At 41.7% G+C, this 11,698-nt stretch overlaps 1 protein-coding gene across 3 annotated transcripts in view; it reads left to right on the top strand.

Annotated features, from left to right (window-relative positions):
• tpcn1 (two pore segment channel 1) overlaps window positions 1-11,606 on the top strand; it is a 13,327-nt gene extending 1,721 nt beyond the window's left edge. For 2 of the 3 annotated variants that reach the window (XM_008418760.2, XM_008418759.2), the window contains 25 exons: window positions 2,017-2,150; window positions 2,472-2,648; window positions 3,521-3,634; window positions 3,751-3,881; window positions 4,196-4,284; window positions 4,372-4,406; window positions 4,526-4,584; window positions 4,732-4,831; window positions 5,012-5,128; window positions 5,238-5,362; window positions 5,468-5,516; window positions 5,613-5,676; window positions 6,423-6,467; window positions 6,553-6,609; window positions 6,694-6,747; window positions 6,876-6,948; window positions 7,060-7,167; window positions 7,271-7,432; window positions 7,529-7,644; window positions 9,717-9,763; window positions 9,875-9,943; window positions 10,026-10,122; window positions 10,290-10,429; window positions 10,505-10,585; window positions 10,976-11,606. In XM_008418760.2, the coding sequence (XP_008416982.1) occupies window positions 2,017-2,150; window positions 2,472-2,648; window positions 3,521-3,634; window positions 3,751-3,881; window positions 4,196-4,284; window positions 4,372-4,406; window positions 4,526-4,584; window positions 4,732-4,831; window positions 5,012-5,128; window positions 5,238-5,362; window positions 5,468-5,516; window positions 5,613-5,676; window positions 6,423-6,467; window positions 6,553-6,609; window positions 6,694-6,747; window positions 6,876-6,948; window positions 7,060-7,167; window positions 7,271-7,432; window positions 7,529-7,644; window positions 9,717-9,763; window positions 9,875-9,943; window positions 10,026-10,122; window positions 10,290-10,429; window positions 10,505-10,585; window positions 10,976-11,119 (2,387 nt within the window). In that variant the 3' untranslated portion in view covers window positions 11,120-11,606. Of the gene's footprint in view, window positions 1-868; window positions 1,332-2,016; window positions 2,151-2,471; window positions 2,649-3,520; window positions 3,635-3,750; window positions 3,882-4,195; window positions 4,285-4,371; window positions 4,407-4,525; window positions 4,585-4,731; window positions 4,832-5,011; window positions 5,129-5,237; window positions 5,363-5,467; window positions 5,517-5,612; window positions 5,677-6,422; window positions 6,468-6,552; window positions 6,610-6,693; window positions 6,748-6,875; window positions 6,949-7,059; window positions 7,168-7,270; window positions 7,433-7,528; window positions 7,645-9,716; window positions 9,764-9,874; window positions 9,944-10,025; window positions 10,123-10,289; window positions 10,430-10,504; window positions 10,586-10,975 lie in introns of those variants that run through there. The other variant, XM_008418758.2, reaches the window with a different exon arrangement.
• Window positions 11,607-11,698: the final 92 nt, after the last annotated feature.

Genomic DNA, 11,698 nt, shown 5'->3' with positions numbered 1-11,698 from the left:
GGGGCATGTGTGTGTTGTGTTTATGAGTGACTGCAGGGTGTGTGTGTGTTTTTCCTGTGAGCTCACTGGATCACTGTCTCCTGCTCAGCGGATGAACAGGAAGAAGAGAGGAATGTGTATTTCCTTTCAGGACATCTAGGAGTGGTGTATGACAGAGAAGTGTGAAACATTTTGCTTTTACTTGTTGCTGCTGGAACCCTCTGGAAACGGGAGGGAGTTTGAAGGATAATGCTGTCGTACCACCTAGAGTGAGGAGTCACATGCCTGGATACAGGAGTGGAGCTTGAGCTGATCTAGAAGCGGATTTACTTTCTTTCTTTCTTTTTCTTCTTTTTTTTTTTTTCTTCTGGCACTGTGGCGTCTTTTTGTGTCTCTGTGAGGCTGACTTCACCGTGTTTTTCACGCGGAGCTCCAAATGTTTTATTGTTCTCAGACAAATGAGCGATCTGAATGGCTCACATACAGACTCGGGGTCCGACGGTGTCAGGAGGACGCTCAGGCTGCTGCCGAGCCCGAATGTGATCTTCTTCACACTTGAGCTCAATCCGCTGTGGACGGCCAACATCTGCGGGCGCATTTCCGAGACTCTTGCCTGTGTTTTGTTTGTGCGTGGCATGAGAGTGACCAGACAGGAAGGCAGAGGAGTAAAATGTGGAGCAGCAGAGGATCACCTGCAGGAACTGCTCATCTAAAAACAATTTGCAGCTCTGGCATTATTTCCCAGAGTAAATTTACAGAAGCTTGGCACTGAGTTTTTGCGTGACTTTTTGTGTCGGTTTCTGCTATAAGGCAGGATCAATTCCTCTTCTGGTGTGTCTGCGTTCTGTGAGCAGGAAGGAGAAGAAATTGGCATGTCAGTGCTGCACACTCAGCCTTTTCCTTTTTAAATATCAGAGTTGAGCTCAAACTTCAACCTCAGCTTGAGGCACATTTAACTTGGTGTCTCTTTACTGTTATCGTCACTGTTCTCTCAGGTTTTTCTGAGACCGTGTTTTGTGTCCAGGACCGTTTAAACTTCCGGGATGTTTGAGCGTCTGTGAGGATTTTTTCTGGTCTCGACTCGTGACTCTGTCTCTGGTGTTTCCATCAGGGCTGACTGGAATGTATCTCCAGATGTTCTCCAGTGCTGCAATGCAATTGGTCCGCTGCTAATCACAGTTTTTTTTGTTTTGTTTTTGTTGGACATCAGCAACCTTGATACATTCACATAGCTTCACCAATGGAGTCCTTGTGTGGACCGGGAACTGGTTTCCATGGCAATCAGTCCCGTAACGATGAGAGTCCAGTTGCGTTCTCCTCCTATGACTTACAGTTAGAGCCTGACTGCATTGGTAGGCCCATGCCTGTCTCTGTACTGCTTATGTTCAGGGTTCCTGCAAAATTTTGATATTAGAATTTTTAAGGATTAATATGTAAAAAAAAAAAAATATATATATATATATATATATCCATGTTTAGCATCTAAAGTGTTTGATTTTACAGACTTGTTCTTCTTGCGGTATACAATAGCTTAAATCCATATTTGGGAAAAAAAAAAACTTTTTTCTACTGGAATACATATTTACATTTCAGTGAATAACTGCAAAGTTTTTTTGTGTGGAGTAAATGTATATAATATACAACTCATTTTTAAAAAGAATTAATGAAACAGTCGTATATTTTAAGTGTTTATTTTCTGTTTATTTCTAATTGTGTCGCTTCCAGCTGATAACTATTATTATTCTTATTACATAAGTACAGAAAGTAAAGATTTTACATGCAGAAAGGGCATTATATGAAATTATGGTCTAGGCAATGATGGGAAAAGGCTGACTGACGCCTCTGCCAGATCAGAAGCTAACGTCAGCATTTAGTTATTTCACGATTTTATTAAACATACAATTACTTCAACCAGATATTTTGAGTCTGGAATTTCAAAATGGGAAAGTTGTCGAGACTCCTTGCATGTGTTTGTGTCAATTTATCTAAATTATATCTGTTCCAACACGCTGACACTTGAATTTCTTTATTTTTCAGATGGAGGAGGCAATTATGACCTAGTGAACAATGCTGTGATTTCCACACCTGGGGCACAGAGCAACAAAACCCAAAATGTGTCATTAAAGCAAAGCTGGGAGATGAACTACCAAGAGGCAGCCATATACCTGCAGGTATCACAAACATGTTCATGAATGTTGCCTTTATAAGGGGGGAGGGTTTTTTTTGCACACACACTCACATGATCAGTTAACTGCTTTATACTCGCTCCTGGGCTAAATATAATCTGCAGATGCATAAACCTTGGACTACAGGAAGTAATAAATCTAGTTATAGAACCAGAAATGTTTGCTGACTACAAATGAAAGTGCAGTAGCTCAAATATTTAATAATTAAGAAGCTTCCATCTAGAATTTGAAGTCATTAAATGGCCATTAGAATAAAAAGAAACTATTTGTATATCAAACTTTGCTGGTTTTGAATTGATCTTGCAGGAAGGAGAGAACAATGACAAGTTCTTCAGTCACCCTCGAAACCCAAAAGCGCTGGCGGCGTACCTGTTTGCCCACAATCACCTGTTCTACATGATGGAGCTGGTGACGGGTCTGCTGCTGCTGATGCTGTCGCTGTGTGAAGCTCCCGCCGTCCCCTCGCTGCGCTTGGACGTCTACGTGAGTTTTTATCCGACTTCTTTTAAAGTTTATCGTCTCAACTCCAGCTAACCCAAATAACCTCAAAAATGGCCTCTGATTTTATATGCAGTGACAAAAGTGAACACAACATATTTGTGAAGTAAAATAAATTGGATAAATGGTTTTCCTTTTTTTTTTTTTTTTTCCAATTAAAATTTTTCTCATCTGGAAATAGAAAAAGGCTAGCACAACTGCTAACCAACAAAGACATAGCCTTCCACCTAAACTAACAGACTGGGCAAGGAAAGGACTAATCAGAGAAGCAGCTAAGATTGTAACTCTGGAGGAGCTGCAGAGTTTCTTTCAACACCAGAAAGAAACCTAAAGACCCTAAACATCCAGCCTAAGTTGCAATGGAACAAGTTAAAGTAAATGTATTAGTTAGAGTCCATTGAGATTTAGAAACTTGATATTCAGAGGTAGAGCTTGAACTGTTTTGGAAAGAAGAGTGAGGAAAGGTTTTAGTATATTGACATGCGAAGGTGGTAGACATATGCAGCTTGACTTGGTGAGGCTGAAGGCAAATACACGCCACACTTCAGATTTTTATTTATAAAACTATTTATCATTTTCTTGTCTTTTCCCAATCACACTCTAATTTTCCTTGTTGAAGTTATTTGCTCTAGAGACAAAATACTCCAGGGAGTTTGGATACTTTTTCAAGGGTTGTTTTTGTTACTTAATTATCTGTAGAGATCAGCTTCATTGTAATTCAAGCACTTCTTTAGACCCAGTTGTGTGTAAATGCTGTTGTGTGTGTGTGTGTGTGTGTGTGTGTGTGTGTGTGTGTGTGTGTGTGTGTGTGTGTGTGTGTGTGTGTGTGTGCGTGTGTGTGTGTGACTCCTCTGTAGGTTCATGCCACTCTGGAGCTGCTGGCTTTGCTTCTGGTGGGATTTGAGCTCTGCATGAAACTTCGCTGGCTGGGCTTCCACACGTTTATACGACACAAGAGGACCATGGTGAAGGTGCCCTGACGTCTCTGATATCTTCTGTGTCTGCAGGCTTCATACTTCACAAATGTGTAACTAGTAAAGATGTGGTTACTACATTGCGTTTGTTTTGTTTCTTCCTTCTGTTGCAGGCGTGTGTGCTGCTGCTGCAGTTTGTGGAGGCCATCGTGGTTCTGATCAGACAGACGTCTCACATGCGAGTGACCCGAGCTCTGAGACCAATATTCCTGGTGGACTGTAGATACTGCGGTGCTGTGCGCAGGTGGCTGATTATCTAAATGCATACACACACGAACACGAAAACATTCACGCAAGTGAAGCAGCTGCTACTTTACAGAGTTCCTATGCAGTCTTTAAAAATGTAGAATTTGAAAATTATTTGTAGTTTCTATGCTTCCTTTCTTTCTTGCTTGCTTCTTTCTTGTTTCTTTCTCCCTGAATGAATGTTTTTTTTCTTTCTTTCTTTGATGTGTTTTATTGAATTACGCAAGTGTGCACACTAAAAAGATGTTACTACATTCATATGTTTGATTATTGTCAATCATCTGCTGACAACGTATCTTTCCATCCAAACAGAAACTTGCGTCAGCTCTTCCAGTCTCTCCCGTCTTTCATTGACATCCTCCTGCTCCTGCTTTTCTTCATGGTCATATTCGCCATCTTGGGTAAGAATTGGTTTTGATTTAAATTCCACCTGTGCTGCTTTTCAAACTGAGGTAATAATAACATGATCTGGTTTGAATTGCCTCCAGGTTTCTGTCTCTTCTCCACAAACACAGCTGACCCGGTATGTCAACTCACCGGTTTGACTGACTGTAGTTTATGATCGTTATGCCAGCGCGGTTTGGTTTCCCTCTTGTTGTGCAACATGCATGTGTTCACTCAGACTCTGCCCTCTCACCACAGTACTTCAGCTCTTTGGAGAACAGCCTCGTCAGCCTGTTTGTGTTGCTTACCACAGCAAAGTAAGCAGAAAATAATATTATTTGGTAAAAAAAATTTCCATACCTGACGTCCAGTCAGTATTTTCTAGTTCTTCCACGATTGCATTTTCTGAATGTTTTTAGGCTGTTTTTGGTTTTGGTCGGTATGACTGAGCTTTTCTCTCGTAGTTTTCCTGATGTGATGATGCCAGCGTACTCTAAGAACCGCTGGTCCTGCGTGTTCTTCATCATCTACCTTTCCATAGAGCTCTACTTCATCATGAACCTGGTACGAAGATTTTCACTCCCTTAAAACAGACTTCACTCCCATTAACATCCCGATAAAATACATGGAAGTCTGTGGTTCCAATTTGACAAAATGCAAACAGGAAAGGATATAAATACTTCTTGCCAGGCAGTAAATGAAACTATTTTAATAGGATTTTTTTCTCATATTCTCCCCACCCAGCTCCTCGCTGTTGTGTTTGATACATTTAACGACGTGGAGAAGATGAAGTTTAAGTCTCTGTTGCTTCATAAACGCTCTGCCATCGACCACGCCTTCCAGCTGCTGGTTAGCCGGCAGGTATGTGGGTTGATTTTGGTACAAAGGAATGTGTTTTGCCTTGTTCACTAAGGCTCTGGGAAGTTGTTGATAACATTTAAGTGCGTTGCTGTTTTTCTTTTCCCTCCAGAGGCCGATGGGAGTGTCTCTGAAACAGTTTGATGGTTTGATGCGATTCTACAGGCCTCGAATGTCTGCAAGAGACCGTTTCCTCACATTTAAAGCTCTGAATACATCAGGGGCTCCAACGCTTAGGTTGGCTGTTTTGTTTCTTAGTTTTTTTTTGTTTTGTTTTTTTTATAAAAATGTCCTACTTTGAGATTTACTGGTTTGATATATGATTGTCTTTTTTTGTTACAGCCTGCAAGACTTTTATAAGTTTTATGAGGTCATTGGATTAAAATGGAAGGTAATTATCTTTGTGTGCTTTGTTTTATGATAAACAATTTTTATTTAGTGTTGCTCTGGCTGACTGTGATGTTGTCGTTTTGTAAATGCTTTTCAGCCGCGACGAAGTCGAGAACACTGGTTTGACGATCTTCCTCATACAGCCTTCCTCATTTTCAAGGGTAGGTTCTCAGTTCTTGTTGTTAATAGGAATCAATGCCATGATTCGCCATTAAGTTGTCATAATTTACAAAATCATTCAAAGTTGGCACTTTTAATGGACTTTCAATGCAACATTTAGAGCAACTTTGCATTAAAAGTGTCATTATTTACCGAATGATAATTCATGACAACAGTCATAAAGACTTCTTTATGTTCATGACAGATGTTATGTCATGTTTATGACAGTGTCATGTCAGTCTTATGCACACCCCTTTAAATAAAGTGCTACCAAGAAATTTAGCAAAGAAAATGAGCAATGACTCCCCCGGCTAGTCCAGGGAAGTGAAGACTTCACTTTTATTATCCACCAGCCCTCTTACAAAGATGGGAGGAAAAAGGGAGGATCACCAGTTTCTTTACTTCACAACTCTGGTATTTGCACCTGCAGACTGTGACCCTGGACGGTTCAAACCCAGTTCAGAAATACTCTTTATTATGTGCTTCCAGCGAGCTGCCTCCAACATAATGGTGCTTTATAGATAAAATTGATTGATTTCTTGATTGTCATAGCAAATGTTTAGGGATTTCAGAATAAAAGGGGCAAAATTAAACCTACACCACACTTAAATTGAGAATAAATAAATAAAAATCAATCAATTTTAAGCTCCCACAGACAAGCATCGAAGTTTGTGGTCGTAACATAAAATGGCTCAAAATGTTTAAATACTTTTGCGACACTTTGTATGAGCGCTTTTGTCCTCTTCAGGCATCCACCTGGTGGTGAAGTCCAAGGCCTTCCAGTACGCCATGTGTAAGTATCAACATCATCATCACGGCTCTTCCAGCTTTCGCCTGTTCAAACTCTCACACTTAAGCCTGGGTGTTGACGTCTGCAGATGTGGTGGTGGCCATTAATGGTGTGTGGATTCTCGTGGAGACGTTCAGAATGAACAGTAAGACCTCTCCAGCAAACACACAGACGCATCATATGACAAACTTAATCCTACCTGACCTCCGACCTTCCTCCGGTTCTGCAGGTGGATACTCTTGGTCCGAATCCGTTCCCGTGAGTTACATCGTTTTCCTGACGAGTGAGTAGAAATCTGCTGCCTTCCTCTCCTTCGCTGACAGACGTGGCATAGATGTAAAAACTGCACACGATTGGATGTAGGCGATTGCAGCTGGCACTAATTCCTCCTCTGCTCCGTCCCGGTTTTAGTTTACGGTGTGGAAGTGCTGCTGAAAATAGCAGGTTTGGGGCCGCTGGCTTACTTCAGCTCCGGCTGGAACCTGTGAGTGAAACCCTGCCTGAAAAAAAAAATCAAGCAGAAAAAAACTAACCGTTTTACGAGTAGGTATAGAAAACATCCTGTTTCTGTGTTCCTCTGCTTTTCGCCGTCCAGGTTTGACTTCTCTGTGACCGTGTTTGCCTTCTTGGGGCTGATCGCTCTGGCTTTCAAAATGGAGCCGTTCTACTTCATTGTAGTTCTTAGACCGTTCCAGTTGCTCCGGTGTGTTTTCCTCGTTTCAAAATCAGGCCACACGTTTAGAGTTCATTTTATTTATATCCGGTTTTGGTTTTCAACTCAATTTTCCATGGTCCTGTTCTCCCAGGCTGTTCAAGATAAAGCTGCGGTACCGCAACGTGTTGGACACCATGTTTGAGCTCTTCCCCAGGATGGCCAGTCTGGGCCTGACTTTACTCATCTTTTATTACTCCTTTGCCATCGTGGGTATGGAGTTCTTTGCAGATGTGGTTTTCCCAAACTGCTGCAAGTTAGTGTCACTGTTGTCCGTGGAACTTTAATTTTGCAAATTGGTGAATAAATATTAAAATGTCCTTTTTGTTGTACTTTTTTATTGTCATTTTAGCACCAGCACAGTGGCAGATTCCTACAGACAGATCAACAAAACGTTTGGCAACAAAACAGTGTTGGACGAAGGCTATTATTATCTCAACAATTTTAACGACATCCTCAGCAGCTTTGGTAATCCTTTCTATTATTTTTTACCTTTCATTACCTTCAGGAAATCATCAGATTTTCATTAATTTGCTGTGGGAGCCTGACCAAATCTACTCGACCCCCCACGGATCGCCAGAGGGCGCCGCTCTAAGCACTGAATGTTTCATTTGCGCAGGTGTCGCTCGAGTAGTAATACCAAGAAGTCACACCTTTGACACAGATTTCTCTGAACCTCAGCCACACGAACATCCGAGGCTCTGTTCCTCATTTTGTCTCGCGTATGTGTTTTGTTTTGCATGGCTGCAGCCTCTTGGTTCTTGGATCATTTAGTTGTTGTCGGACATTTTTTACTGCTGCCTGCATTGTTGGCATCGCTTGCACCTAATCCCAATCACGACTTCTGACCACTGTGTTTATTTTACACACTGTGGACAATTTTAGCCAACTTTAAGATAACAGTTTTGGGTCAAGCTTTATGCTTTTTTTCCGTCCTGCAGTTTAAATGTAGCTGACTACGTCGGCCTGTTGATGGTCCACTATTTACCAATGATTGATGATGGTAGTGGTCACGTGGTTGGACACGGCTCAGTTTTTAACTCGGATGTCTTCCACTGTTGTGCGAACTGTGGGACCGCAGTCAGAAACTCCCTGCATGAACTGCAGTGTCATGTCCCGTGCTGTGAGGGTGGCTCGGCTGGCCCAGTTGCATCCTGAGGTTGACGGTGACCTTTCAACTTCTGGGTTGGTGGCCCCACCTACAGGCGCTTAAAGCGCTGGAATGAGGCCATGGTCACTGTGGCTCCTTCTTGGAAGAGGCAGGCTAAGTCTGACCATCCCTTTCCACAAGAGTTGAGCAATTGTCAGCAGAAATGAAATCCCTTTTCCATGCACGCCAGATGGACACTTCGATGACTGGGTTCCCTTCTCCACCCTTGGCTGCGGAGGACTATGAGTCTCTGGCTGCCTCTGTTACTCGCTTTGAGTGGGGAGGCGCAGTCATCATGTGTTTCAGAGACTGGGTCATTCTCCTCATCTCAGAGTGCAGCTAGTGTCAGGTGACAGCTCTATGTAGGGCACCATGCGTACGGCCTTGAGGCAGCTTGTTTTGACTGCAGTGAAGGTGACTGTAATCATCGACGGTGAAAATCTGCTTCTTCTTCCTCTAAGTCAAGTTGGAGAAGTTGCCTGATTCCATCTCAGACAACCATTTTTCTTGGGGTGAATTTGGATTCAGCCTCATTCATCTGTTTTGAAGGGTGAACAGCATACTCCAAACGGTCAGTCAGTTCAGTCCGTTTTTCTATGTCACCTTCTTACAGCTGCTAGACAGACTGATGTCAGTCACTCTGGTTGTGCTCTTAAGTCTGATGTCACTTTACAGTGACCAGCCATCAAAATTGGCAAAGTTTCGGCCTGGGTAAGGAGTGGCCGGGAACGGATTTTGATTCAGCTGGAAACGATATGTGCTGCTCCGTCGTGGGTTTTCCCAAACACGTTCACCAGATTTTACAATGTCGGTGTGGCCACCCTCATCCTCTGAGCCAGGTTCTTCTGTGAGAGTCCTCTGGGCGTTCTCAGTGAGGTATGCACTCATGATTCCTTGCGACATTTCCGGTTATTAGTCGTTCAGTGCTTTCAGCACTCCCTTCTGGCGGCCATCAAGGATTCATAGAGCCGTAGTAAAAGATGTTTTATGTTGCATCTTTTAACACATTTCACAAAAAAAATAAATTTTTTGCACATCTTTCTTTGCATGCTTTTAGTCAGCTCTAGTTATGAGACGACATAACTAGCTAATCTTTTTAGATGGTTTTTCTAATACTGAGTGTTAAAATATTTTATCTAAAAAATACATACTATAAGAAATTGCTTGTAAAACACAGGTTTAAAAAAATCTGGAGCATTAAGAAAACTGAAATAAAGTCTGTTCCTATGGACGTAAATATGAACAAATAAATGGTTCCTTTTGCCAATGTGTCTTATAAGTATATAGTACTTTGAAGGCAATAGTCGTCTGATCTGTAAGTTGGCTTTAAAATAAAAAATAAAAATTAAAAAAAAAATTAAAAAAAACATTTCTCACTTTTTCCCTGCAGTGACGCTGTTTGAGCTGACTGTGGTCAACAACTGGTACATCACCATGGTAAGGTTTAGTCATTAATTCATTGCTGCTCAAAGGTCTCCACCCTGCAGTTTTACTGCTGACCTGTGGGCGACGCTGTTTGACTGCTGCTGTATTTCTCCGCTCTCCCAGGAAGGAGTTACGTCTATGACGAGCCACTGGAGCCGTCTGTACTTCATGACTTTTTACATTGTTACCATGGTGAGCGAAGTTTTCTTTCTTTGGCGTATTTCTCTTTTAAGTTTGGTTTGAATGTGACCATAATTTCTGTTTTCTGTTTCAGGTTGTGATGACAATCATTGTGGCTTTCATCCTGGATGCTTTCGTGTTCCGCATGAACTACAGCCGCAAGAACCGGGACCCAGTGGATAATCCAGAGGGTGCTTTTGAGTTACTGTGTAGTTTTCAGAAAGTGGTATTTTGCATGTTTATGCCAGAGGGCGTAAACATGCAAACATGCATTTAAGACTTTCTTCATTTTTTTTCCTCCCTAATCTATTGGTGTTTAGCGAGATGGGTCATTTCAATGTATGTGATTGTGTTGCAGATGAAAATGGGATTGTGTTTGATGTGGAGGTGAGGAGAGATGAAGCGTTGGCCACCCTGGAGTTGTACAAACAGACATCCCCGACAATGTCTTCACTCAGCTCTCTGGCTGCTGTCCTGCAAGCTATGGACAAGAGCGGGGTAAGGACATGATCTCTAGGCATTTCTTCCTCTCTATCTCACCATGCTAACCTGTCTCATTCCTGTTTTGTACAGCACACACTTCTGATTTACTTGGGACGAAGATCAAGAACAAAGAGTGACCTTAGTATGAAAATGTACGAGGAGGAGATACAGGTGAGAAACTGAAGGCATTTTGCTGGATACGGGGTTTTCCAGTAGTCTCCTTTAAAAATGTTCAATGTGTAGCTTTGTGATTTGATCTGACAGACCAACACAAAGGCGTACGTCATTGTAAAGTGGAAGGAAAATTTTGCACCAATTCTACAAAGTATTGACCCTGATTAGTAGTGCATGCCACACTTTTTGGTTTATTTCTAATAATGACCAAAACTACATATTTTTCTCTCCTTCCATATCAGAATTCTGTACTAGTTTATGTTCAGTCACATAACATCTCAAAATACTTTAACGTCTGAGGATAAACTGCTGAGAAAAAGTTCAAGGAGGGTAAATACTTCTGCAAGCTGTACTTGGTGTGTAATCGGTTTTGCCTCTCTTCATCAGGAGTGGTATGCAGAGTATTCAAGGGAATGTTTGTCTCAAGAAGATGAAAACCTAAACCTGGATCAGAACAGTCCCATCAGCAATCCGGCTCCCTTCCAAGAACATCAGCTGAACTCGCAGAGCGAACGACAAAGCATTAACTAAAAACGACTGTTGCGAGATGTACATGCACATCATCTCAACAGAGGAAACCTCAGCACCTCCAGTTCCCCCCAAAAATCAACATTATATCCGATGTGGGGGAATAAAAATCTGGAGCCTCTGGAACTGAAGTTGGTGAGAGAAAATGACGGCGTTTTCTTCCTGGAGCTGGATGGAAGTGTTGAGACACGTTGAAGGACCCCCTAAACAAGCTACCATTTCTTTGTGTATTTATCGATTATAAGTGAAATCTGATGCCTTAGCTTAACAGTTCCTCTGACCAGTATTAACACACAGTACTTATGTTTTGTACTTTGATCAAGAGAACACTAAACACTCCTTAAAGGTCAACCCAACCACTCATCATGTTAAAGGTTTCCTCCTAACTGACTCAGCAGGCTCCAACTATTTTATATAAGCTCTCATTCTGTAATGTACTTGAAAGTAACAGCAGATTTTAATAAACTATTCAAATAATGAAACACATGAATGCATTGTTGCTGTGTTGTCATTATGATGGACAATTAAAAAAAAAAAAAAAACTAGCATTTCCCCCTACACACCCCCACGAGAACCCAGAAA

This window comes from Poecilia reticulata, linkage group LG9 (genome assembly GCF_000633615.1).
Source record: "Poecilia reticulata strain Guanapo linkage group LG9, Guppy_female_1.0+MT, whole genome shotgun sequence".
NCBI classification, from domain to species: Eukaryota; Metazoa; Chordata; class Actinopteri; order Cyprinodontiformes; family Poeciliidae; genus Poecilia; species Poecilia reticulata.
This window is presented reverse-complemented; position numbering and strand designations above follow the sequence as displayed.